Source organism: Uranotaenia lowii, chromosome 1 (assembly GCF_029784155.1).
Source record: "Uranotaenia lowii strain MFRU-FL chromosome 1, ASM2978415v1, whole genome shotgun sequence".
In the NCBI taxonomy this organism is placed as follows: domain Eukaryota; kingdom Metazoa; phylum Arthropoda; class Insecta; order Diptera; family Culicidae; genus Uranotaenia; species Uranotaenia lowii.
The window spans coordinates 13,575,743-13,603,243 of NC_073691.1; the positions used below are offsets into that span (position 1 = coordinate 13,575,743).

The 27,501-nt window shown below is 37.5% G+C and overlaps 3 protein-coding genes across 8 annotated transcripts in view; 2 read left to right on the forward strand and 1 right to left on the reverse strand.

Annotated features, from left to right (window-relative positions):
* The window catches only part of LOC129742950 (uncharacterized), a 97,896-nt gene extending 89,925 nt beyond the window's left edge, over positions 1-7,971 (forward strand). For both annotated transcript variants that reach the window (XM_055734890.1, XM_055734896.1), the window contains exons 5-6: positions 6,264-6,627; positions 6,726-7,971. In XM_055734890.1, coding sequence (XP_055590865.1) covers positions 6,264-6,627; positions 6,726-7,289 — 928 coding nt within the window. In that variant the 3' untranslated portion in view covers positions 7,290-7,971. The remainder of the gene's footprint in view (positions 1-6,263; positions 6,628-6,725) is intronic.
* On the reverse strand, positions 7,650-13,355 carry LOC129742981 (clusterin-associated protein 1). Its single transcript, XM_055734928.1, has 3 exons — positions 13,222-13,355; positions 8,819-10,003; positions 7,650-8,156 (listed from the first exon to the last, which is right to left on the reverse strand). The coding sequence occupies exons 1-3, from the start codon at positions 13,241-13,243 to the stop codon at positions 8,005-8,007; spliced, it is 1,359 nt and encodes a 452-aa protein (XP_055590903.1). The 5' UTR covers positions 13,244-13,355; the 3' UTR covers positions 7,650-8,004.
* A 985-nt stretch (positions 13,356-14,340) lies between these two features.
* LOC129740417 (adenylate cyclase type 9) overlaps positions 14,341-27,501 on the forward strand; it is a 99,908-nt gene continuing 86,747 nt past the window's right edge. For 4 of the 5 annotated variants that reach the window (XM_055732078.1, XM_055732079.1, XM_055732080.1 and 1 more), the window contains exon 1: positions 14,341-15,548. The gene's annotated coding sequence lies outside the window, so the exon portion shown is untranslated. The remainder of the gene's footprint in view (positions 15,549-27,501) is intronic. The other variant, XM_055732083.1, reaches the window with a different exon arrangement.

A 27,501-nucleotide genomic window follows, 5' to 3' on the forward strand; every position in this document is an offset into this window, starting at 1 on the left:
TCCGGGCCCGGATTAATTACAAAAAAAGTAGATTGAGATTGAAATTTTGAAAAATCTTTAGGGAAAAATAAATTTATTAGTTTTCATGATTTTGTATACAATTTATAAACTTTTAATAGTTCGAAATTGTGAACACTTTCGAAAAGTCGATACCCTGCTTTTTATTTAGTGGCCGTAACTTTTTTAACACGTATCTCAAAACTTTTTTGAATTTGGTGTAAAATAAAACAAAAATTTAGAAGAAACTGTAAATAGCTTCTCGAACACAAACGCCGATAGCAGATTTTGAATCGGCTCGAGGAACCGGACCGGCTTCAGCGACAGCAACGGATCCAGCAGGAATGTGTTCGGATCGGCGAGGGCCATCACGATACACTTCATGGCATCCTCCCGGGCGTAGCTGGTATTTTCGTCCGTGTACGTTCCGAGCAGCTCACTGTTTGATCGACACCACCGACTTTAGGACCGCGTCGATTTATTCCATCAGCACTTGTCCTCGCTGATTTTCGCCCCAAGCTGGCCGAAACACCTAAACCTAAAACCTAAAATAGGTAGACAGAAGTTAGAAATGGTGAGGTTAAGAGAAGCAACTTATTTTTCCTACCTGAAATAGCTGCTAAGGTTGTCGCAGATACTCGGAAGCCTTTTTGCACACCGGTTTGTGAGACAGCAGTCGCCCTGCATGCTGTTCAAGTTTTTGTTGCTCCAGTTTGATGCTGTGTCTGAAATTTCCACTTTTGTAGCCAAATTCGCCCTTTTTTTCTTATTGACCAGCTTGCTAACACCATACAATCCGATAATTGTCCAGGACGGGGCACAATTTTCACTAGTTTATTTTAAATTCAATTTTCAAAACCCGACTCGTAAACACCGGCACAACACAATCAGAGCAAATTTCGCCATTTTTCTAGATGGGTTCATCCAGTCACTCAGCTCGGAATGAGTATCTGTCACTTGCTCTCACCTTGCTGTCACCTCACTTAAACCGACTGTCGGAATAAGGTGACAAGAGTCGAGTGACGGTGGGGTGACTCGCCAACTGTCACGTCACTCGCGGCGCAGAATAAGGGCCTTTATTTATTTAGCAATAAATTAAAGCCGTCCATTTTACTGAGACATTGGATTCATTTTTTGTGAGTTCATATACGATTACGCCTTTTTGAAAATAAGGCACTTTAAAGTTGATTTGTAACTTTTGAACGGCGCAATAGATGGCACTGTTTGTAGTCAATTTCTAACGTATTTTTTGGGTTATAGCATTTGAAATTTTACACACTTTTTTGACGATTTTTTGTTCGAGCTTGTACGTCTGTTCTCTGTGGGGGAACTATTTATTTCCACCGGTACTGCACGTAGGGGAAATCTCCGTTGATACGATTCCACGGTATCACGGTGCAGCAGTTAATTAAAGCGCGCTTAATTAGTGCGAAATTCACTCCCCACGGATGGTTTGAATTTAGATTTCACTGCACAATTCACTTAAACCCAAGCCAAGCCACGGGACAACGACGCGCGCTTTGCGAATCTTTTGTCCGTTTTTTTCTATTCACGACACGACTATTGTCCACTGGTTGTACGGAACTAGCGAGTTCCGTTATCCGGCTTCTCGAAGGACCAAATGTTTCTACCGGTTCCGAAGTTTCGGACTTAGATTCAAAAAATCAAGTCTAGGTTTAATTTCCGTTTAATAATCCGAACAGGTTACTAATTGAATATAACTTAAACTTTATTGCAAGCGACAACGGGATTGATACGGAACAAAAGTATGGATATTGCTGATCCATTCTTTTTTTCTATTTCTGCGATAGCTGATTTGGGCTCCCGTAGGGTACCACTGTAAAAAAAATTACAGTATTCAAGAAAAAAAAATGAGCATTGTTCTACATAAGGATTATTTATCGACTGAAATTAAATCGGATGAACAAGCGGAAAACATTGAAAGATGATTTAATAAAAAGTTATCAAACAAACATGTTTACCAAATATTATTATCGGATTATCTATTGTATATAAAACAAAAAAAATTGTTTGCCTTGAGCTTGGTAAATCAGTGGTCAAAATCACGGAAAAATGAATAATAAAAAAAGTTTGTTTGCGATGGGGTCAATCAGCGGACAAATTCACGAAAAAAAAATGACAAAAGAAGAAATTGATATTTGTTCCAGCCTAATGTAGCTTGTTTTTTGTTTTGTCTGGGTTTTTAACGCTCGTAATTAATTCAATCTCAATGAATACTAAGAATGTATGTGTATGTTGCAAATCCACCATGGGTGCACGGATTCACCGCAGTTTTGCCTAAGTATGTGCTCATTAACATTTTTTAGATATTAAAGTTCGACAAATCTCCAATGTCACGAACATCATACCCGGTACCATGGCTTCGTGTGAGCTGTTCTGTAGTGAATGTATTACGTGTCTCTGTAAGTATATTTTGGGTGAACGAATCTATCAGGTACACAACCAGTTGAAGACGGATAACATTTTTAGTGTTATTCATTTACTACAGGTATTCCGGCATCCGTGTATATACCTGGCTGATTGGCAACTGATTGAACGTTCGTAATTATGCAATTATTTAACAACAATTATAACATCTTACCTACCCATCATAACTGGGATTTAAATTAACTACCTACCAAATTGTCTCGAACTTTACACTCTGACTATCTTCACATCCATTCAATGACCTTCTTACCACTGGGTGTTTCCTTTTTTTTCACTTCCCATTCCGACTTCAAAAGGCTTTTTTTTTTTATTCTTGTCACTCCCGTTGTACAACGCATTCACAGATTTCAATCACATCTCCGGTGGAACTGATTCCACTATTTAGAAAAATATTTCCCTAACACCAACATTTATCGACCCATAGATTTTTTTTTTTGAAAAACTGTCGCAAACTTTATCTCCATCTCAGTCGCGCATAAGCCAAGCCTTCACATAAACTTGTCATTTCCCGTGCGCAAAAAGCAACGCTTGCTTCGATCCATAAATATGCTTTTGGAAATGCACACGTACAGCTCTTGTTGCTGATGGAAGGTACATATACACTGCCGGCCAAAAGTTTGGGATCACCCACTAAAAAACATGCAAATTTTGATCGTTCATATCTCAGCCGTCTTAGGACATATTGAAAATCTTCTGATCTCATTTGAAAGATAATGAGCAATAGCTATCTCGGAAGTATTTTGCCCAAATATAATGTTTTAGTTTTGAACTTAAAACTTAACCTAAAGTTATAACATTTTCAAAAAATCGCACTCAATATTCAAAGCCGATCATCTCGGGATAGGGTGGACCAAATCTCAAAATTTGAGTGGCATTAGAATTCCTGTTCTTTACTTCTCAAAACACAATCAAAAATTTTTTTGAAAAAATTCAAAAACGTATTTTTAATTGATAAAATAGACACTTGAGTTGTCGTCCAAAAGTTTGGGATCACCTCTTTGTATGGTGAGTTTGGGATCATTCTTATAAAAACATGCAAATTTATTTTATTCATATCTTTCTCATCTAACATCGTATTGCAGATCTGAAAGGTTCATTTGGAAGCTAAGGAATTGTTATTTTTTAATAAATTCATTCAAAAATTATATTTTGAAGTGATAACCATAAAAAAATCACCTGAAATTTATTGTTTTTTTGAAAGTTCCCAGATTTTTTTTATAGTTCTCACCTTAAAATATAATTTTTGAATGAATTTATTAAAAAACAACAATTCCTAAGCTTCCAAATGAACCCTTCAGATCTGCAATACGATGTTAGATGAGAAAGATATGAATAAAATAAATTTGCATGTTTTTATAAGAATGATCCCAAACTCACCATACAAAGAGGTGATCCCAAACTTTTGGACGACAACTCAAGTGTCTATTTTATCAATTAAAAATACGTTTTTGAATTTTTTCAAAAAATTTTTTGATTGTGTTTTGAGAAGTAAAGAACAGGAATTCTAATGCCACTCAAATTTTGAGATTTGGTCCACCCTATCCCGAGATGATCGGCTTTGAATATTGAGTGCGATTTTTTGAAAATGTTATAACTTTAGGTTAAGTTTTAAGTTCAAAACTAAAACATTATATTTGGGCAAAATACCTCCGAGATAGCTATTGCTCATTATCTTTCAAATGAGATCAGAAGATTTTCAATATGTCCTAAGACGGCTGAGATATGAACGATCAAAATTTGCATGTTTTTTAGTGGGTGATCCCAAACTTTTGGCCGGCAGTGTATGTACATGTTCGAACATGTCTTGGCCGCTGGAGGATGATACAATTTTTCCAATTTTTGCATCAGATTACTCGAGATGATAATAAAGAAACTTTGAAAATTCCTTGAAACACTTTGATATTGGTTGTCATCTCCAGTTCTTCTCACAAGCTAGATAAATTCCATTCCTCCACTTGAACAAAACAAATCAATTTTGACTACTCTTATCGAACACCATTCTTTTTTTAAAATAAACACCAATCATGTATGCTGAATTTTTTCTTAAATCACTGAAATAACCATATTCCCATTTAATAATCACTGCTAGGAGACAAGCGTTTCGGATATACTTTTGGGATTACTTTTTGTTGCTTAAAGAAAAACGAATCACACCCGGCGCGAAAAAAAAATGAACTTAACCGCACGGCGTCTGACACGCAACTCCAATCTCAATGAATACTAAGAATAATAATATTTCATTTCGATGACTTCATGTTTTGTGCTCTCTTGCAAAATAATGATTTGAAGATTGATTCAAGAATTTACTTCTTAACTTTTCAATGAAATTAGTGAGTAAGAGTGATTTTTTTAACTGTGTTTACTGCTCCGGCTAGCCTACCGCACGGAAGGCTACCGTCGCGCGATTAGAAATTTTCCCAGTAACCGCAATAAAACTACTGCGCGCGTATACTGATAGGTAATGACCAATTGGTTGATATTTTTATTCTCCCTTTTGTGCGGATGTTCGGTCAGCCAAACAAACTGACCAAGGGTACTTATGATTCGACAAAGGGGATGCGCGCAATAGATGTGGCGAAATCTGGTGTGGCGCGATTACACCCAGAACTACAATGTCTAATAATTTGTGCGAACAACATCATTTTCCACCAATAAGACTGATGATCTAAATAACTTTTTTATATTACTCAGTTTTTTTAAAATAATTTTTGTCGTTTTTGTCAATTTTGTTAATTTTGTAATTTGTGTAATTTTTATTACACCTGTCAATTTTTATTTTATTTTTTATCATTTCGATCATTTATGTCAAAATTTTCACGACACTGTAAAAAAAAATTAGGTTGGCCTTTTTTTTTTGTTTCGATTATAGTCGTTTTACCATCTTTATGGCATTCGCGACTTTATCAATGATGCAGTTAGCGGACCGTTATTAAAAAAAAAATTTATCCGATCCAACTGTGTTCGATGTTTGCTCTTGGGCTCGAACTCGCGCACATCGGCTCAGGAGACAACAGAATTGCCAACTGAGCTATACCACAAGCCCAACCTAATGGACAATGTCCTCTTCTAAGTTCCAAATTTGAGAGCCCCTCTGCTAATCATTGAAGAATACAAATCCCATGAAGAAATCCGTGATCTGTTTAGATTTCTGCAATATGAAATTCGAGGGAATTATTCACTAAGAACATAAATTTTGGAAAATGCGTTACAGAAGTTTTTGAGGTGCTGATTATGGTTGAACTGCTTTAAAAGATTATATCTTAGGCATTGTTTTTTTTTTGCTTCATTCGAGATCCGTTTCAGTAAAAGTCATTTTACTCTCTGGAGCCACAAGTTGAATTTTCATTAAAAGAGTAGAAGATCATACAAGTTTTCGTACCGCTTGCTTTAGGCTTCTATCCTTAACTTAATTCTAATCTGCGCAATTTTTTAGATCGTCTTTTTTTCTAGATTTGCTTTTTGCAGAATAAGCTTAACAAAACAAACTTTGAGATAATTTTTTTTCACATTTCAATCAGCAACAGAACATTGGTTAAATTATAATAAAAGCGTCAAGTCACGCATCACGTGTTCTAGTACCTAATTGATCAGATTTAGCCAAAATGAGCTTAAATCACTCTCTGGAGCCACAATATGGCAATCAGTAAAAAGCTCGATAAATAATAACTCAAGAGGGTCTATTTGAAATTTCAGTCACTTTTGATCATAAAGGACAGCACCTAATTTTTATTAGAATGAATAAAATTTATTCATTTTAATAAAAATTAATATTCTTAGTTAAGTACCTCAATTCATTTTTTTTTCTTTCTATCCAACAGGCCCACCCACAAATCCCAGCTGATGGAGAACGTCATCAACAGCAGCAGCTGTGGCCAACATCCCGGCTCTCAGGCTTTCATGTCCCAGCAAAAGGTCGAGGACTACATCAACTCGCTCCAGATCGATCCTTCGATCAAGGACATGATGTACGCATCGATGATGAAAAATGCCGGCGGCAATCCACCGATGGGAGGTTCCGCTTATGCCGGTTCCACACTGTTGTACGACAAACATCACCAACATCAGCATCAACATCACCACCACCACAACAATAGTCAGCATCGATCCGATATGGTCAGCAATGGAACCGGAACGGTTCAAGCTCGGCCAGTCATGTTGGTTCCTGCCGGTGCCGGAAATGGGGTAGTGTTGCGGGCTAGAGAATTTTAAAAGAAGAAAACCTTAATAAAATTAGTTACGATTTCACTAAGTCATTCACCTTGAACCTTTTTTTGTTTTAGTTTCCGCCAATGATGCCGATGTATCCGGGTCCTCCCCCTCCTATGATGTATCCTCCGAACCTGATGCCACCCGGGGTTTCCCCCTATCCACCGCCTATGTACCCGGAGAGTGCACTGCTGGAGGCCCACCTAGCACGAGTAGCCAACCGGAGACGATCGATACGGACCAATCCGGATCAAACGTTGACGATGGAGGAGATTCAGCAGCATCAACAACAACAGCAGCACCACCATCGGCAACGGAGTGAAATGCACCATCACCATCAACAACAACAACAGCAGCAGCAACAGTATCATCAACAGCAGGAAAAGGAGAAAACTTTCACCTACACCGGACTGGATCGGGACATTGCCGACAGCTATCTGGCTAAGGAAGAGGAAAAGCTAAACAATAGTGGCAGTATTGTGAGCACAACAGGGGGCCAAATGCCACCATTAGAGCATCCACCAAATGGCGAACGGATCAACGATCCCAGACAGGCTCCTCCGCTGACGTATCACCACGATTTGATGCTGATAGATCATCGACATCACTTCGAGCGGTACAATGACATGCACATATAAACGAACGGATGGGGGGGAGATGTGATTGTTTTGATCAGCCATTTCTACAGATTGCATTTGGTCAACACTGATAATAAAAACTCATCATGGTTTTATCGGAGGCTTCAACAAACCACTAGAACGTTTCAAGACATAAACAGAGGCATTAACCAGAAGTTCTCAACTTGACTTCTACGTCCAATCAAACGTTTAGTCTTAATTATTTGAAACTGTGAACTAACGTGGACATGTCTGTTACTCCAAATTTCTAAGATGTCAACATAACCGGTCTCAGTGTCAACCGAGCTGTTGTTGACAGTTTTCTAAATCGAAACTGGAAGTTCGGTGAAAACATTAAATCCTCCTACAATGTCTATCCGATTATGTATTTTATGTAAAAATATAAGCAAACGTTATTTTAAAGTTTTGCAGCAACGCAATCAAAAATTTCCAAATTATCTACTCTTAAAAAACGAATAACAAAAAAGTTTCATTAGCGCGTAAGTTAACTGTAATTGGGACAAAAACAAACACTGCTCAAACTAAGTTTTAAAGTGACTCACGAACACTTCCACGAAACACACTAATCACACTTGACTCCAACTTTCTATAAGATCTTGTACCATATAATAGAAAACCTTCTCCTATTGTACATTGTTTCAATTATGTTTTAAATAAATTAATAAATTATCGGTAAAGAAAACACCTTTTTAAAGACATAGCTGAAGAGAAAACTTTAAAAATCTTCATCGCTCTGATGGTCCTGGTGCAGCTTGGCGCTCCGATTGCGGGTCGAATTTTCCCGGGTAAGTTTGGCGAGCACATCGGCTTCGTCCTCCTCCTCCTCGTCCTCGTCGTCGTCGTCTTCGGATCTTAGCTGATCAATCACTGCAATAAACAAAGTTGAAATGAAATCTGTATGAATAATTGTTTTCATGGCGTTTATTGAATATCACATCCCGTAACAAGGGAATTTGACTTAGTTGATTTAGTTTTTAATGGAAAATTGTAAGACAGTTTTATTTACAAGAGATTGATAAGTATTCTTCATCTGACCATGAGCTTATACTCGGGTGCAGTGCAGTGATTATATCTCCGGGAATGTTAATCTGTGAAATAACGCAATTGCCATCTTGAAAAAGGAAATTGACAGGGCGTCAGTCTGTTAACAAAAAAAATCTAATGTAAAGACAACGTTCAGAACAGTAAAAGTGACGTCAAAGTTCACAACACTATGAAAACAATGCAGTCTTTAGGCTGACTTTCACTTTTTTGGTGCCGAAACGTGAATAATCTGATGCGCGACACTTTGTCCCCTCTCTTTCCTCACTGAGAAAATTTTATATCCCTTGCCTATAATTTTCGTCAAAATTAATACACTTGGTCCGGAGGTATATAAATCGCGCTCGGGTGCGAGATTTAGTTATCTGGAAGTCAGCTTAGAATTGTAATCAGGATTTAAGAATTTATAGTTCCTTTAGCGGACTATTAACTTTCACAGTGCTTTCACTTAGAATTAAAATTCGCAGTGATCAATAAATTTTACTTACAGCCATTGCCGCCCATCTCCAGATCACTCTCGGAATCTGCCGAGCTCCCTAGTGAACTGTCCAACGGCCCCAAATCGTCGTTCATGCCTCCAATCATCCGCACACGATCCAATCCACTGATGGCCGACGGCCCACTTCCCTGATCTACATGATGGCTACTCCTAGTTCGAAACCGCGTCGACCCACGATCCCGATTTAGCAACTCACTCCTCAAAACCCTCTTATCCGTCTTCAGCTTCACATCTTCCCGATCATCGAAATCGTCCACGTCATCATCGTCGTTTTCGTCATCCGAATCCATCAGACCCTCCGGCAAGATCGTCATGCTGCTATCCACCATTTTCGCGATCGGAGAAGTCGGCGTCGGAGTTCGGTTCTTGATGATCAACGCCGACTTCAACGCATCTACGCAGCGTATTCGTATGATGTACTGCTCGTACAGACCCTTCAACTCGATCTCCAACTTTTCAAACTCCTCCAAATAAGCCGGCCGAACTTTCTGAAGCGCTTGCAGTCGCTGCTTCGAACGCTCCAGCTCAGACGCTTTCCGTTGAATCTTCGACGACAGATTTGAGTTCTCGGCCTTCAAGCTTGCCAAGGTCGTTTTAGAATTCGTCAACTTCCCGTCCAACGAACCGATGGCAGTTTTAATAACCTTCTCGACGTGAACCAGTTCCAATGGTCGATTGGACTGCAATGTCCTCGTTTCCCTATTGACTAGTTCCTTCTTCAGCAGATCGTACAGCGCGGCTCCACGATTAGTCAGCTCCGATGACAATCCGCGAACCTTCTTCAGGTCGTCCATCTTATCGGAAAGGTCGATCTCCACGTGCGAGTTCACCGTTTCATCTTCACTTCCGGTAACCTTCGGGGAGGCAATCAACAGGGAGGTCACCTTGAGCAACTCTTTAGCGGCAGCGGCCGAACTCGCGTACAACTTCCGGGGGTTTAGTTTGATGCTGGACTTGGTCACGAGAAATTCGGTGGCGCAACGGACGAACAAAATACGATCCTGCTCAGATCGGGTTCCCCCGGCCAATGTTAGATTCGGTTCTAGACGACCTACCAACCACCTGAGGATATCCGAATAGGCCTTGAAGCTTTCCGGGCCACCGTACGGGGTGTTGAGGACCGATATTGGGATGTTGTTCGGGTAGCCCAGTAGTTTAAGGTGCTCGGAGAGGTCTGCAATAGTAATGAAATTGTTAACAATCCTTTCGAAAATTTTGAGAAATTTCAACCTCAACTTCCAAGTTTAACTGTAGCAATTAATGGCGTTACGATAAAATTCCTAAAAAAGGGCCGTTCACATTCCACGTGGCAACAAAGGGGGGGGGGGGGGAGGGGGTGGAGGTGCGTTTGGAAATGGAAGCTCTTGTTCATCGTTCATGTGTATATAACAAAGACAACGGGACCTAAATGACTGCCCTGAGGAGTCCTATGAAACTTTGCATTTAAGATCTTTAATCTGAAGTCTAATGATTTTGGGAGAATTCTGCTTTTTAGAAATAGTAACATGGGATTGAAATTGCTGTAGGTTTAAAAAAGAAGGTTGATTGAGACTTCATAGCGTGAAGAAAACTTTAATAGTGGATTGAACCTTTAAATTGAAATCCAAGATATACCTACTTCAAATGAGGATTGAGCTTTCATGGGCATACTTCTTATTGGAAAATACCATAGCAGTTTGAGATTTCCGTTTATGGCAACTCAATATAGAAGATTGAGACTCTTAGCTGGTTCAAAATTATCAAGCTAACTATACATGAGAAACTCAGAAAGAGAATTCCCATGTATAGCGAGCCCAGTGGTTTGAGAGCGTGGTTTTACACACTTCAAACGAGCTTTGTACCTAGTTTTGCTTACTGTTTGCTGCTGATACCTAAATTTGGTCTCAGCTTGCTGTCAAATAAATATAATTGAAACCTCAATTATGCCTTATTTTGTTTTCGTGCAAAATTGAACAGTAAAAGATACTGTCAATTTGCTGTTGACACCTCATTATGGTTTCAGGTTGCTATCAATTTGGGCATCAAAGTCTGCTCGAGATGTTTTATACTTTTACCATTTATCATTTTCTATTGTTGTTATTCAAATGAGATCTCAATTCGATATCGTTTGATTGTCTTTTTTATGAATTTCAATTTCGTTTATCACATTATTCCGTTTTCTTATTTAAATTTAATTTCCTTTTTTTTAAATAATTGTTTTTATTTTTCATTCCATAATTGTATATATACTGTTTCATAAATCTTATTAATGTTATGGATTGTCTTTAAAACTAGTTATTTAAAAGGTTCCTCATAATACAATTCCAATTTCTTCTCAATTTTTTTAATCGACACAATTTTTTTAATCGAATTAAGGTTTTTACCGCTGTAGGAAATTTTCCACATAGAAGAGAATTCAAACTTCTGCTGATTGGAAGTGATGAAAATGCAAAGAAAATTCTGTTTGTGAGAAAACTAAAACCAACTACCTCGGGCATCTGTTTTTCAACCCGAAAAAAAATTACTTCCGATTGTTGTTCGAATACCTAGTATAAATTCAGGCGCTTTCTTATATGCAGTATAACGCCACTAATGAAACTAACAAGGCAATCATCAATCAAGGCATTTTTTATATTTTTCCATTCGATTGATCGAATTACAGAAGACATACTCTAGAGAGTTATCCAAAAAAAGGAAATAAGGAAAAAAATATCTACAGCGTGATAACCAGGAAAAGTACTGTTTCGAATTGGATTTTTTTTTTCGATTAGTTAATAATAAAATAGTATGAATAAGAAAATAGTAATTACTTCGATAGCTTTTACTAATTAGCTCGAGCTTTAGAATGGCAAAATTTGAAAGCATTTGCTCAACTAGATAAGAAAAAGCAGAGTGGAATTCAACCAGCTCTGGATTAAAAATATGCATGCCATTCGAAGTATTTGACTCACAAAACTGCTCGAAAATAGCAAAAGCAATTACTAGAGCATTATTCATATCAGCCAATAGGCAATTGCTTCGATAGCTTTTACTCAGCTCGAACTTTAGAATGGCAAAATTTGAAAGCATTTGCTCAACTAGATGAGAAAAAGCAGAGTAGAACATCTACTTTCAACCAGCTCCGGATTAAAAATATGCATGCCATTCGAAGTTTTTGACTCACAAATCTGCTCGAAAATAGCAAAAGCAGTTACTAGAGCTTTATTCATATCAGCCAATGTCACGAAAAAGATTAACACCCTTATTCTGGTTTACGGCGTATCTGACTTTCGTTCGAACGGATACTTTCGATCGAATTCGAAAAAGCTATTCTTGTTTTCTTGACGTTTCTCGTCAGAAAATATATTGTAAACAATTGTTTTGGTTATTGAAAAATTTTATCGATCTTAATCGGTCGTAACGGAAAACAGAATTTTCGTGTGTTTTTTTTTTGTAATTTTCCTATGTGCGCGTTTTTTTTTATGTCAAGATCCACGAGTGTCAGGGTGGAGGGCGGAGGGTGTCAGAAAATAGGAGCCGATGTAACTGATTCGTTTTCGTCATCGTTAGCAGCAGCAAGCTGGACCCTTAAAACGTTTCAATCTCCAGGTGCAGTGGACAACAATGCTATTTCCTAGATGCCCTTCCAGGAGCTGGTTGATTCTGGGCACAAGAAGCTATTCGAAATGCCAGCCGGTGATGGTTGTGATAATGCTGCTGCGGTTTGAAATGTCACCCGCCGAGAGGAAGAGAGAAGATTTGGAAGATAATGAACTTTCAAATAAAAGTGCTTTAAATTTTTTAATAAAAAAATAATTACTCATCTAACTTTAAAAAAACAACTATTTCGAACCACATCAATTCCATAACCGTCCAATTTCACAGACTTTTCCCTCAAATGCCAAGGATTTGCAGCATCAGATGCGCATTTGGCAGTCCAGTGAAAGAATGATAACCGAGGATTTAGATTAAAAAGAAATTTAAAACTTGGAATAAAAATTTCTTTAGTCTTTAAAATTTTGTTATTTTGAAGAACATTCAGTTTCGTGGTTTAAACTCGCAATAGTTTCGTTATTATGAACACCCCAATCGGAAATAAATTTCATTGATTGCTTTAAACGGTCATGATTCGCAGTATCAGACTTGCGTTTGTCGGCGCATAGAAGAAATACGTTCGAACGAAAACGGGAATGCAAAGTTTCGTTCGTTCGAACGATGTTCGAAAGATCGAACTGTTCTCATTCGTTCGAACGAAAACAAGAATACAAAATTGCAAAACTTTCGAACGTATGTCATTCGATCGAAAACGAGAATAAGGGTGTAAATCTTACAAATTACAATTTTTCTTAGTTTTCTATCTGATGTAGTATCAACAATTCTTTTCCAAACAACAGAGTGTTTAGAAATGCGCCACTAACTTTAGAAATAAATTACCTCGGACATCTTTGAAGGACATTTTCCCGGATTCAACGCGACACAACACTTGTTTATCGTAGCTCAAATTTTTCAATAATGCATTTCTCAAGCGGCGGCAGTTTGTTTTAACAATTTGTTTCAACCAAGGTTTCCGTGGCAACGGAGCCAGCACATAAAAACGATTTTTCTGCTGTACATTTTTACTCGGGTACCCACCTGTAGAGAGGTGAAGCGCGAGAGTCAGGGATGCCAGGTGTTGAGGATAAAAAATCTGGGCAATTTTGAAAAAAAGTCTGTGTTTGTCTGTGCACAGGGAAGATCACAAATTTGGTACTTAACAAGACATTTGACGGTGCGTGTGAGCGAGGGAGGGGGGGGGTGGGTATCGTGCTGTGGTATTCAGGTTATTTTCGAGCTGAGAACACTGTTTCCTACCACGTACCATGTTGATCTTATTTAAAAAAAGAATTGGTAATGAATGCTTGGTGAAATACCAATGAATACAAGCGAGATTTCAGTCTAATCTGGCACTTACGGATCAAATCCGATGTATAAATATTGGTTTCATCACTCAATTTGAAAATCTGTAAAATCTGGGCACTCTCAGCAAAAATCTGGGCAAAATCTGTGTCTGATCAATATCTGGACGAAGGGTCAAAAGTCTTGGTTTTACAGACAAATCTGGGCACCTGGCAACCCAGCGCGAGAGTCAAACTAACTCCGACAAACTAACACGTGTTCGTTTTGCTCGGAAAGAGAGACTTGATTTTGCACAATCAGGGGTGTCCACAAACCTTCTCTGTTGTTTTTACTGGAAAATGTTGTTGAAAGTTTGAATTTTATAGGTATAAACAGATTTTAAGTATTTTTTTTTAGAATTAAAAAAAAAATAATTTGAATTAACTTGCTCTTTCGAAATAAATTCCAAATTTGAGGAAACTTACTGAGCATCATTTAAAGTCCACCCCAATCCACCTGTATGGAAATATGGGAAAACGATCAAAACATTCTCCTAATTGGAGAGAAACTCTCTCTGCAGCGCTGCCCCTGGAAAAAGAGAGAGTCGAAAGAGAACCCGAAAGCGAAACGTCAAAACGCCAAAACATTACAAAAACTATCGCAGTCGCACAGCCAGCAGCACGAAATTTTCTCGGCCAGCCAGCCAAAGCAAAATTCGTCGTCGCGGGGTTCGGGTGGAGAATAACGACATGATTGTAGGTAGATAGGTTACCTATAGTAGGATTTTTTTCACGTCTGCTGCTAGTAGGTTCTAGTTATTATTGGTGTAATTTGGCAAGGTTCAGCGGAAAAAAAACAGCAACACATAAGTTTTCGGAACGATATCCGTCGCTTGGTGATGATTTTGGGTGTTCCGCGTCGCGAGCCTGTCGAAATGTATGGGACCGGAAGTGACTCGGGTGCGTTGTTGGGGTGTGTAGATTGAAAAATAAATCCAATCACTGCAGGGTTTTAGCGAGAGAAGTGAGTGGTGGGGAAGGTGTGTTTTTTTACGAGCAAAGGTCATTTGTTGCTTCAGTCAGCCAAATGGGGACAGGATAGAAGAATCCCAATTGTGCCAAATGGCCATCAAGCGAAACCGCAGAGTTGTAATTGTTGAAGAATAACCATTCTGGTTTTTTGTTACCTTTTGGATATCGATCAAAGCGTTTCTTGAGACGAATGTTCAACCCCAAAGGGACCAATCGTTTGGGCGTAGTTGATTCTAGAACATCCGGATTTCCCTAAACAACAGCAAGCGCCAGTAGTGTTAGCTTAAGTGATGTGTGTATAAACCCCCACAAAGCTGGACGGCCTAGAATACTGGCTAAGATAACCTATGTACTGCGATGAAGAGAAAGATTAGATACGCCTACCCATGGTATCAATTATTCTGGTGAAGAAGTGCTCGAGTAAAGGAAAAAAGTGATATCGTACAACCACAAACTGTACACAACACAACACATAAGGAGGGACAAACAACGAGGCCAACAACATTGGCCCCTCAATCTACTAGCCAGCCAGCTAGCTAGAGACTAAGCTGCCATGAAAAACACATTTTTCTAGTAAATTGGCACCTATCCGTACCTGTCCGCGCTACTGCTCCACAAACCTCCTCCACGTACCGCACTACGCAAGAAGAAGCAAAACGACGACGACGTCGACCAACATCCTTGAATTTGGTTTGTGCAGGAAGAACGTGTGCGAGCGAAAGTGCCCAACCTAAGGGAAGGCTTGGTTGAGTCCTGTTGTAGGGATATGATGAAACGGACCGAGACCAAGAAGGCCTTCGGCACTGGTGGAAGTTGTTCCAGTCCTAGTGCGACGCAGTGCAATGATTGGTGAAGGTAAGTAAATTGAGGCTCATCGCGCGCTGGAAATAGCATCACCATGCTAGCTACCCACCTAGTTACTAAACTAATTGATTTGGAGTTGAAGGAGTTTTAATCGGATGTGTTGAATTTTTTGCTGATAGTTTCCGTCGACTCTTACTTCGACTTGAAGGGACAACAGAATGAATAAATTTAATATCCTATTAGTACTTAACTAAAAAAAGTCAATCAAGTTCCAAAGTTTCAGATCGATTGAAAATTTTTAAATTTGCAATCCTAGATTTTTACAAATTTGTGGAAAGTCAGACAATCACAATATTCAATTCTCGCGTGAGCTTTCATTACGTCGTATGAAACATCTTAAGAATTCACAGAAAACTGCTGCAAAAGTTATCAAAACAACTTTAAAATTTGTATCTCACATATAGAATATGTTGTCCGGACTACAAATATTCTATATGGAAAAAAATTGCGGCTAGTTTATGTCAGTTTTTCAGTTTTTTTTTTATAGAAAACCTATTTATCTCGGCTTCGGAACTCGTACTATCCGCAGCGTAGATCGAGACGGCATCGAACTCCTCCGCCCTGGGCGCTGGTACACTTGCTAACCATAAGCCTTGACAGTACCTCTCTCTCGTGCTGATCCTTTCTTCCATTCCAACCGTTTCTGGGCCCAAAACCTGTTGAAATGAGGTATTCAACGCAGCTTTCAGTGATGGAATAGAACTATCGTTTATTTGCTATCTCAGAGTATTTAAGGTCCTTACATAGCTACACTCTACACTAGCGATTGGTTATTCCGTCAGCGTTCATCAATACGCGAATTGCCATTCGTGGGTTTTGACATTTGTGTTTCATTCGTATTCATTGGTTTATAGTCACATTTTTGTACCATTTGGTTTCAATTTTTATCTTTCTCATTTTCGTTTAGTTTTTTTCTTATTCTAGTCTCATTTTTGTCAGTTTGCTTCACTTATTTGTCTGATTACTGTCTGTTTTTTCTAAATTTTGTACTGTTTATGGTTTTTGCATTTTGGCAATTTTTTATTTTTTTTTTTTCAATTTTTGTGATTTTTTAACGTGTTTGGTCTTTGAGTCGTTTGAAACTTTTGAGTTTTTTGCGTATTTTAGGTCTTGAAATTTTTTGAATTTTTTAAGTTTTTTGAGTCCTTGAGTTTTTAAGTCTTTTAAAACTTTTGAGTATTTTGATTCTTTCAAGTCTTTTGAATTTTTCGAGTTTTTGAATTTTTGATGTTTTTGAGGCTTTCAGTCTTTTGAATCTGTTCAAATTCCTGAGTTTTTAAGTCTTGATTTATTTATTTATTTATTTATTTATTTATTTATTTACTTACTTATTTATTTATTTATTTATTTATTTATTTATTTATTTATTTATTTATTTATTTATTTATTTATTTATTTATTTATTTATTTTTATTTAGTCTTTCGAGTCTTTTTGAAGGTTTATAGTTTTTTTTGCTCTAAAGTTCATGTGATTTAGTCGAACGGAAACAAATTCTCTAAGCTAAAATATATTAAAATCAGTTTATAACTTAATTCGAAATTTATTCATTTTCCATTGAGCTAACTTTGTTACCAGTTAAGTGTACCTCATAAAATTTATAAGAAGTGTTCCACTTCCAGCTGCTACCTTCATATAGATACTTGTGGTTTTGAAGCCGCTTCGAAAGTTCTAATTACGATCGGTTCAGAACCGCAAAAAAAAAAAAATGTCCCAAACAATATTGAACACCTGAGCTCAGCGTTCGGTGTTCTATTTTTATCCACCTTTTTTGTTCTACCCACTCCTGTTTTCACCGATAAACCGCAGCGCCAAACGCCACCGCTGCTCTTTCGATGGCTTTAGGCTGCTTGTCCTGTATTTATTATCTGATTACGCGTGAAGCCACCCCACCATCCGCTTCCTTCGTTTATCCGTCCATTGGGATCTTCCAGAAGTTCCGTAACAGACAGCAATCTCTATGCATGTGGGGCGGATTTTTCGAACATGACTCTTACTAGTGGCAGTTTTCGGCTTCCGTTTTTAGTCACCGACCAGTCAGTAGAATGGATATAGCATAAATAGTGAAGAGTGTAGTGAGGTGGTTGGTTGCTCGTCGGTTTGTCGCACTTGATTGCCTTATCAATCTTGATCCAATTAGTGTTGTGTGTTGGGTGTGTGGATGGACAGTAGACTGAGTCGATTTGGGGTCATTTTGGAATTTCTCAAACCCTGGGGTCTTAAAAGCTTCGTTTTGGTCCAAAACTCATCCATGATTTTTGCAGAATTTTTAAGTAACGTTTACATGAGTAAATTTGAACTTTTAGGTTTGTATGGGAAAATTGAATATTTTGTACTGAAAAATCAACATCATTTTTGTTTCTTCTGTGGCACCGAGCCTGCTAATGGTTTTTGTGCCAATTTATAAATTTCTTACAGGAAATTTTCCGCTGAACAACTTTGTCGAATATCATAACTTCGTATCTTTTTAAACAAAAAAGTTATTAGCTCATTAACAGGTGTATGTCTTTTGGCATTGATAAACAAGAAATTAAATTGACACCACTGCTGGGTGCCTAGCAAGACCACTTGCAAGACCACTTTCAATGCCATACTTCGTGGGGCACAAGCAGTGGTGTCAATTGAATTCATGGTTTATCAATCCAAAAAGACATACACCTGTTAAACAGCTTATAACTTTTCTGTCTAAAAAGATACGAAGTTATGATGTTCGACAAAGTTGTTCAGCGGAAAATTTCCTGTAAGAAATTTATAAATTGGCACAAAAACCATTAGCAGGCTCGGTTCCACAGAAGAAACAAAAATGATATTGATTTTTCAGTACAAAATATTCAATTCTCCCATACAAACCTAAAAGTTCAAATTTACTCATGTAAACGTTACTTAAAAATTCTGCAAAAAATCATTGATGAGTTTTGGACCAAAACGAAGCTTTTTAGACCCCAGGGTTTGAGAAATTCAAAAATGACCCCAAATCGACTCAGTCTAATGGACAGTATGTGTCCCGTTTCGCCCCGCCCCCGAGCCAGAATCCTCTCTATCTCTGCTGTTCACCTTCATTTATTCGTGGTCGATGCAACATACGGTGATCCAGTTTTCATTTTAGATTTTCAGTGATTCCACTGTTTTGCAAAAAAAAATGTTTTTAAAGTTGAAATATTTGTAAACCTTTTTTTAAGATCAAACAGTGATAAAAATTTAAAAAAAATAGCTAAAAATTATCACATTTCCAAAGATGATTGAAAATATTAGAGAAACATGAGATATCGAAGAAAGAAAAAATTTTCCGGAAAAGATACAACGGCTTACTGACGGGAATTGAACCCGCAATTTCCGCATCAATACAACGGCACGTTAGCCAATTACACAACGGTGAACGTAACGAAATACGCTCCAGCATGTGTACATGTCGAGCTCGATTGGTCGACTGCTGGCTGAATCTTCTATCGATACGCTACACGTGATGTACATTGTACATCCGCACGTGTTCTTTGCCCAAACGCTCCTTTTTTCAAACGCAAAATTAAATTGCATTGGTTCTGAACAGCACTTCAGAGGCACCCCTCAACTTTGAGTTCGACTGGGCAGCCGCAAAACTAAGTTCTGACTGGCATACTCAAACCTAAGTTCGACAGCCGAACTCCAATTCTGCCTTTAATTGTAACTACTCAAAATACAGTTTAGGCAGCCGAACTCGCTAAGTGCTGAATCGAACTATGGTTTAACCACGGTCAAAACAGCACTTAATTTTGAGTACCAAAAAAGGAGCGTCCACAATAGATCTCTCTGTCATGGTGGCCACATTTACAGATTTATCTAGTAAAGTACAGATTTTTTAACTCAATTTTTGGTACAGATTCTGTATGTGCAGTGCAGATGACAGATTTTTAAAGATTTGTTAAGGATTTGTACAGATTTTTGGCATTTGGTATAATTCATAGCATGGCCGTAGGAAAGGGGGGGGGCAGTTTGGGGGTTAACCCGCCCCCCCCCCCCCCCATGAGGGTCCAAAAAAGCAAACAAAGTATTCTACTCCAGACGCAAAATTTTAAATTCATAATCAAATTTAATAATAGAGCAAAAATATTCAAGAGTATCTATCTGGACTAAAAACTAATGCAAAAACCTCAAAAATCCATCCCAAGTTCAAATTTCTTCTACAATTTTTCAATATTTTCTCACTTCATCATAGAATAAGGTTGTTAGATTTTTTCTGCACGTATCCGGGCTGGCCAAATCCGGACTGTTTTATATTAAAACCTGACAAAATCCGGGTATTTGATTTCAAAATTGACGACCAAAGTCCGAGCAATTATAGTCAGAACCTAGGAATTGTTCATCAAAAATCTATGGAAAAAAACTGAAAAAAACACAATTCACTTTTTTTCTTAAATATGATTAAAGATTGAAAATGAGAACAAACCCAGGCAAAATCTCGGCATTTCCAATAAAATCCGGGCAACCGTGTCGGACCGGATATTTCCCAAATTATGCATCCGGGCCAATCCAATTAAAACCGGGCAATCTAACAACCTCATCATAGAAATTCAGGTCTGAAGATTAAATTTTAAGTTGATCCCATTTTGGAGGTTCTGGTTCCATATTCCCACAATCAAAATTTTATTTCGACATATTTTCGTATTTCTTATTCTGTATCAAGTTTAGGAATCTTGATTTTCAGTTCGAATAATCATATGAAATTAGGAATGAAAAGCTGCTTCGAAATCATGGTTTTAAATTCGGTTTTGCATTTCATATCAAATTTGAATCATGTTTTTCGAAAACCACTTGCATTTTCAATAGTTTCCCAAACAGAAAAGATTTTTTTTTATATTCAAACAAGTTATTCTAACACAAAATTCAAACATTCAAAGTTTCTAAATGGCGATCCAAAATTGAAAGCTCAGATTCAGATTCATCATTTGAAATTCACATTCACAGATTAAAAATAAATAATTGAAATAATGAGTTAAGATTAAACCAGCCCTACATTATTTGAATAAAAGATTCATAAATGAGGGCTCTAAGACTTGGCTCATAAAACTCGTATCTGGAGTTAAGATTCGGAAATCGTATTTTTTGTACATTCCAGAAATCGTTTAGAAATTCGGAAACAGCGTCAAAACAAGGTTGCCGAAATTACAGAAAAATCTGTAATTTCACAGAATTTTGAGCAAATTTTCATCACAGAATCTGTGTCACAGAACACAGAATTTTGAAATATTCATAGATTTCACAGAATTTTTGAATTTTGAATGAATTTCTAAAATTATAATTTATTTGGCCAATAAAAAAATTATAGTTCTTACGTTATGTTAGTGTTTGTGACAATTTTTTGTCAAACACAAACACTAACATACAAATGTAAACGAAAATCAAAACAAAATGTCCCGAATCAAACTAGTATAGACGAAGGCCAGTAGTTTGTAAGATTTTAAATATTGTAAATTTAGATAAAAATTCATTGTTTAAAATATAATTTTAGTGTCCACTGAAGAGGAGCCAAAGCCATAGTAGCTCGAAACGTCTGGACAACTGGTAATAACGTTTTTGATTCTAAAATCCGCCGAAAAACGTCGATGATTCAAATTACATTAAAGCGCGGCGATAAACAATATTCCAATTTTTATTATGGAATTGATTTTTTATGAAATATATTTCCTGTTAAAGAAATATATTCCTGATCTTCGCCTGAAAAATCTGCACTTAATTATTCATTTTCTCAAAGTATTGTTTAACATTATTAATATTGAAGTTTTTTTAAATCCAAATTTCAATTTAAATCATAAATTCAGTTCAAGTTTGCATCAAGCAAATTTGATCCGAAAATTTTTTATCTCTGACTGAATTTTTTTTTTTGGAAAATTTTATTTATTTTCATCAAAGTTTGGAATCTTGGAATTCGTAAAAGAGTTTAGAAGATTGGGCTTGTTTGATTTGAGTATAGAAAAAGTTTTTTTTAAGAAATTGAAAGCTACCTTAAAAAAACTTATTTTATGCTCAAATCAAATAACTTTGATCTACTAGATTTTTAAGAAAATTAAAAAATGAAATGAATCAATGAAAGTAAATTTTATATTTTGTTTCTAGAGGTTTCATTAAAAAAATTTAGCTCACCCTTCAGGTTAAGAACCACTGTTCTAAAGCTACTTTTCTTAAGATTTTATTAATGACACTTTACCATCATTGTGACATTCGTGTCTTCTCTCAAGGTACGATTTCGTACGAAAACTATTTATGAGTACTTTAAAATGAATAATCATATAGTTACAGACATAATTTGTTTTAATTTTTGTTGTTCGTATGTTGTTGGGCAAAAAATCAAAGATAAAAATAAGTCACCAAACCCACCCCCCCCCCCTCCCCCCCCATGAGTCGGTTCTTCCTACGACCCTGATTCATAGCACTGCAGTAAATGCAGTATTTTTTCAATAAATCATGTAAATTTTCTGGTAAAAAGTCATTTTTTCGATTTTTTCTGGTCGAGGGTCAGGTGAAAAACCTTGAAATTTTTTGGTATAAGTTAATTTTTCAATATTTTCTGGGCGGGGGTCGCTTGAAAAACCTTGAATTTTTTGAATCATGCAAAATTTTTAACTTGAAAATTTTTTGGTAAAAAATCATTTTTTCGAATTTTCTGGTCGATCGCGTGAAAAACTTTAATTTTTTTTAATCAGGCAAAATTTTCAACTTGGAATTTTTTGGTAAAAAGTCCTTTTTTCGATTTTTTCTTGTCGGGGGTTAGGTGAAGAACCTTGAATTTTTTTGAATCAGGCAAACTTTTTAACTTGAAATTTTTTTGGTAAAATGTCATTTTTTTTCGATTGTTTCTGGTCGGGGGTCGTTTGAAAAACTTTGAATTTTTTTTGAATCAGGCAAAAATTTCAACTTGAAACTTTTTTTTTGTAAACAGTCATTTTTCGATTTTTTCTGGTCGGGGGGTCGCGCGAAAAACCTTAAATTTTTTTAACCAGGGAAAATTTTCAACTTAAAAACTTTTAGGTAAAAAATCATTTTTTTTTTCTGGTCGGGGGTCGCGTGAAAACCTTGAATTTTTCGAATTAGGCAAAATTTTCAACTTAAAAATTTATTGGTAAACAGTCATTGTTTTCGATTTCGCGTGAAAAATAGAGTGTCCATTCCCCGGCCATTTTAGCGTTCCCGGGAATCGGGAAATCTGACGATGCTTTTCCCGGGAATTCCCGGGATCCCGGGAAAAATTTAAAATGAAGATTGCAACATGAAGATCTTGATTCATCTACTGCGTACGAATTCTTATCAATATGGTATTGTGAAATTTAAGGTCGTACCTAGTATTGTAAAACATTTCAAACTTTTTTAATGCCTCAAAAATTCAGTAAGCAAACCACAGACCCAAAAACAAAGTATTTTAACTAGCTGCAAAAAATTGAAATAATTGAGAAATATTCTTCACTATTTATTTATTTATTTATTGATCTTCGCAGATGGTTCACAGTATTTAAACAATTAAAAAGCTATCCTATTCTAGATTTAAACACATTCTTGGAAATATTAAAATCGAAATCACTGACTTCTTCATTAAAACGAGCACAACATGTATCTAAAGGATTGTTTTGACCATACTGGGTTCGTCAAACGGCAAGCCTGAAGAAATCCAGGAATCGAGTTGTTCTAACAGGAGCATTGAACGGTAACAACGATAACAGTTCTGGGCAATCAACGTTATTATGAAGGATGTCGAAAATAAAAAGCCGTTGCAGGAAGACGCGCCTTGATGCCAGCGTCGGCAAATTTAGTAGCAAGCAGCGTTGTTCATAAGGCGGGAGGTCAGATGAGTCGTTCCATGGTAGTTGTCGTAGAGCATATCTAATAAAGCATCGTTGTATCCTCTCTATCCTATTCGAATGTACCGCTTGATATGGAGCCATAATTTGTACCCCGTACTCAATAATGCTGTGCACAAGAGCACAATACAAAGCTTTCAAACTATAAAAGTCATTAAAGAATTCCGTGTTTCGACGAATGAAGCCAAGGACCGCAAAACCTTTCGCTATCGTTGAGGAGATATGCTGTGAAAAATTGAGCTTGCTATCCAGGGTGATTCCAAGGTCCTCGACGACTAATGTGCGGCTCAAAACGATCGTTGACATTTTATATTCAAAGTTGATGGGATTTCGTTGACGAGTGAACGAGATGGTAGTGCATTTGGCAATATTCGGAGCCATACCGTTGTGATGACACCAAGCCTGAAGAAAATCTATGTCCTTTTGAAGTGCACAGCAATCTACTAGAGATGAAATTGTACGGAAAATTTTAAGATCATCGGCGTAAAGTAAATTTTCCGACTCAAGAATGGCGCTTAAGTCGTTGATGAAAATAAGGAAGATCAATGGTCCTAAGTGGCTCCCTTGAGGAACACCAGATGTGATCTCGAATGGTGTCGATTTCACTGCACCGAGTCGTACGAAAGCAGTTCGGCCTTTCAAATATGAATGGATCCATTTACAAATCCAACTAGGAAGACCTAGACGACGCATTTTTTCTACAGCCAATACGTGTGGCACCTTATCGAAGGCCTTGCTCAAATCAACATACACGGCGTCGACTTGCTGACGTTTGTCCAGTCTCCTCATTAACTTAGAAACGTACGTCATGAGGTTGGTGGTCGTAGATCTGCGTTGCATAAATCCATGTTGATTTTCTGAGATAGTATGACGTACAGATTGGTAAAGTGAATCATAGACAAGGCTCTCGAACAATTTCGGAAAACAACTCAGAATAGATATCCCGCGATAGTTTTCCACCTGGTTATGTTTCCAGATTTGTGGATTGGAATTATAGATGCAGTTTTCCATGCATCGGGAAAAATGCCCTCCTTTAACGACTGGTTGAAGATAATCGAGAGAGGTATCGATAAGAAATCCGCGCAATTTTTGACCAGGAAAGGCGGAATGCCATCAGGGCCAGGTCCTTTCGTTTCATCCAAAGCAGCTATCTTACGAAGAACGTCATTCGGCGAAAAACTCAGCAGGCTCAGATTGAAATCTCGACTCTGCAAGCTACTCAGGTATGATTCAGACAAAGGTGTTGAGTTATTACTTAGCACGCTTTGAAAGAATGACGAGAATAGATTTGCAGCATCGTACGGCGTCTCGGCAGTTGCGTTGTTGAATCTGATGACTTGAGGTACTCCTTGAGCACCTTTCCGTTTTCTTACGTATGACCAAAAAGATGCTGGATCAGTCCGGGCGTTGTTCTGAATACGATTCATGTAATCACAAAAACTAGATACATGCAAAGAGTTGTATGCGCTCTCTAAGGCTGATGTCATGCTGAAACAACTAGCAACGCAACGCAACGCAACGTTCCAATAAGATTGCGTTGCATTGCATTGGTATGTCATGCTGGCGCGACCTGTCACTTTGAAATTCCCTACAAATCATCACTTCTCTACATCTGATAATGCTTTGAATCGTCTCCTTTCTTTCGGGAGCCATCAAAAACTCATCAAATCACGACCCGGATTGCAAGAATGCCGAAATTTGAACCGACAAAATTCCTTGTTTTTTTTGCCGGAACTAAGAATTCATGAAAATTTTCTCGCCGATTAAGATAGTATTTAGTTTATTATCACAAGTTCGGACAGATCTTCGTACTATTGTGCTTAAAACCCGGAATCACTGCTTCAAATCGAGAAAAAACAATGTTCCTATTGGATTTCCTACTAGTCGCGCTACTAAACACATTGGCATCAGATTGGTCGCGCTACACAAAGCGACCAGTATGACAGGTCTGCGCGATTTCCATGGAGATCAAATGAGAGCTGGTTAGTCGTGTGAACGTTGCGTTGTAGGTCGCGTTGCTAGTTGCTTCAGCATGACATCAGCCTAAGTCACGTAGTTCGTTCAAGCGATCCATGCCTACCGTCGGTATTGCGAATCTACAAAATTTGAAAAAAATGGCTCGTTGAAAAATGAACCTGTTTAGCCCGATTTTGTCGTAGAAATTGACGTTTTTTTTAAAGTTGGGTGTCATTTTCTAGCTGGGATAGCATTTCTTCAAATCGATCGATGCGCACTCTGGAATCGATACTGCGTACTGATGGAAAAATTATCCAACAAACGAAATCGAGTGTCCCGTCAGTATGGTCTGTGGTAGAACTATCATTTTCCTGGCTCAATCTGATTTATTTTTCCAATTTAGATCGTGTGAATTTGTAGTAATTCAGCGCATTTTACTGGCTTCGGCAATTCCCGGGATTTTAAAGCGTTTCCCGGGATTCGGGAATCCCCGAATTTTTCTAATTCCCGGGAATTCCCGACCGGAAAATCCCGGGTAGGAAAGTCTAGATACTAAATTATGCTATTATTTTGGCATTAATAGCTCACTTTGGCTCCGGTTTGCTATCGATTCAGGCATCAAAGTCTTTACCTGGAAAACCGGGAACAAAATTGTTTTTAAAAAAGAAAAAAAATCACTAGCAACCCTGTATTGACTCCTGTGATAACCTGAGATTGAGAGTATTTAAGTGATATATAGCTGCCTACCTTTTTCGTGCGACAATGTATGGACGACATGTTGTGCATGTACCCTCCCTTACCGACCACAATCCTCTCCAAAACCCCTTTTCTAGTATTTTCCAAAGCTACTTGAGTTACACTTTTGAGCTAACGTCAACACCACCGTATGTGTGGTCCCTGAGCAATCAAGCTTCACCGGCAGACTCCCTCAGTTTGATACCAGTTCTAGTAAGTGCAACGGTCGCCATATTCATTGATGAACCAACCATCACCCAGTATTATACTAATCACACTTGTCCCTCCCGCTCTTCTCGCTCACCCTTTCGCGCCGGCCTCTTTTCCTAACTTTTTTTTCCGCCAGCCTGAAACAAGCCAAGCCGCAAGCCATCCATCCATTTTGGCTTGTCGTCGCCTGTTTGATTTTTCCATTACATCAACTCAAGTTTTGCTGCAAAAAAAGTCACCTCAATCAAGTGGAGCAGCCTAGTGAGGTGTTTCGTGCGAAGCGGTTGATGAAATTGCGACGACGACGACGATCGCGTCAAGCTAAATAGTAATTGTGGGGAGGCTGCTGATTAATCAATAACATCAACAGCAAAACACCAGCCATGTTTGATTGCAGGCGCAGTTAAACGCGAGCAGCATCCACCCAACACCCTCCGGCTGCTAATCGCATAAATCTTGTCACTTGGGATGCCTGCTGGGTGTTGCTCTGTATGTGCGACCTATCGTGCGTATTGATTCTCCTAGTTTAGTGGGTAGAATCTTCCATATTTGGGTGTAAACATATGCTCCTAAGGGGCCTCCCACTGGGCCCTGCGTAGTTTTTGCTGGTCGAATCAGTACGATTTCATGCGATTGATAATTCAATTAGTTGGATTACAACTGTTTTTGTTTCCACTTTTTTTTTGTTGCTGTCGCAAAACTCCTGTGATGAAGCTGTCAATCAGAGGAATACAAATATTTGGTTCCTACGCTTTATAACTGTTTAATTTATGGATGCCTGAATTTTTTTTTTTATCGACAACACCAAAGAAGGTTTAATTTTGACTAAAAAAAAAAATAAAAAAGACAAAATTTTCAAAAAAAAAAATATGACAAAAAATCACATTATAATTACAAAAAAAAAAAAAAAACATTACCAATGACAAAAATTTCAAACATAACAAAAACAAAAATCAAAAATGGCAAAAAAACCAAAAATGACAAAACTAACAAAAACGACAAAAATGACAATAGTGACAAATGATAAAAATGACAAAACTGACAAGAATGACAAAAACAACAAAATAGCAAAAATGACCTGAAAGACAAAAATGATCAAAATGACAAAAATTACGAAAATAACAAAAATTACGAAAATAACAAATTGACAAAAATGGTAAAAACGACAAAAATGACACATGAAAAAAATGACAAAAAATGACAAAAATTACAAAAAAAA

What these genes read in the sequence shown, in the direction of transcription:
- LOC129742981 (XM_055734928.1), bottom strand. Translation starts at nt 13,243, where the DNA reads ATGTCCTTCAAAGATGTCCGAG. An exon ending in GTCCTTCAAAGATGTCCGAG is followed by an intron (nt 10,004 to 13,221) that starts GTAATTTATTTC and finishes TTACTATTGCAG; the next exon opens with ACCTCTCCGAGCACCTTAAA. An exon ending in GGAGATGGGCGGCAATGGCT is followed by an intron (nt 8,157 to 8,818) that starts GTAAGTAAAATT and finishes TGTTTATTGCAG; the next exon opens with TGATTGATCAGCTAAGATCC.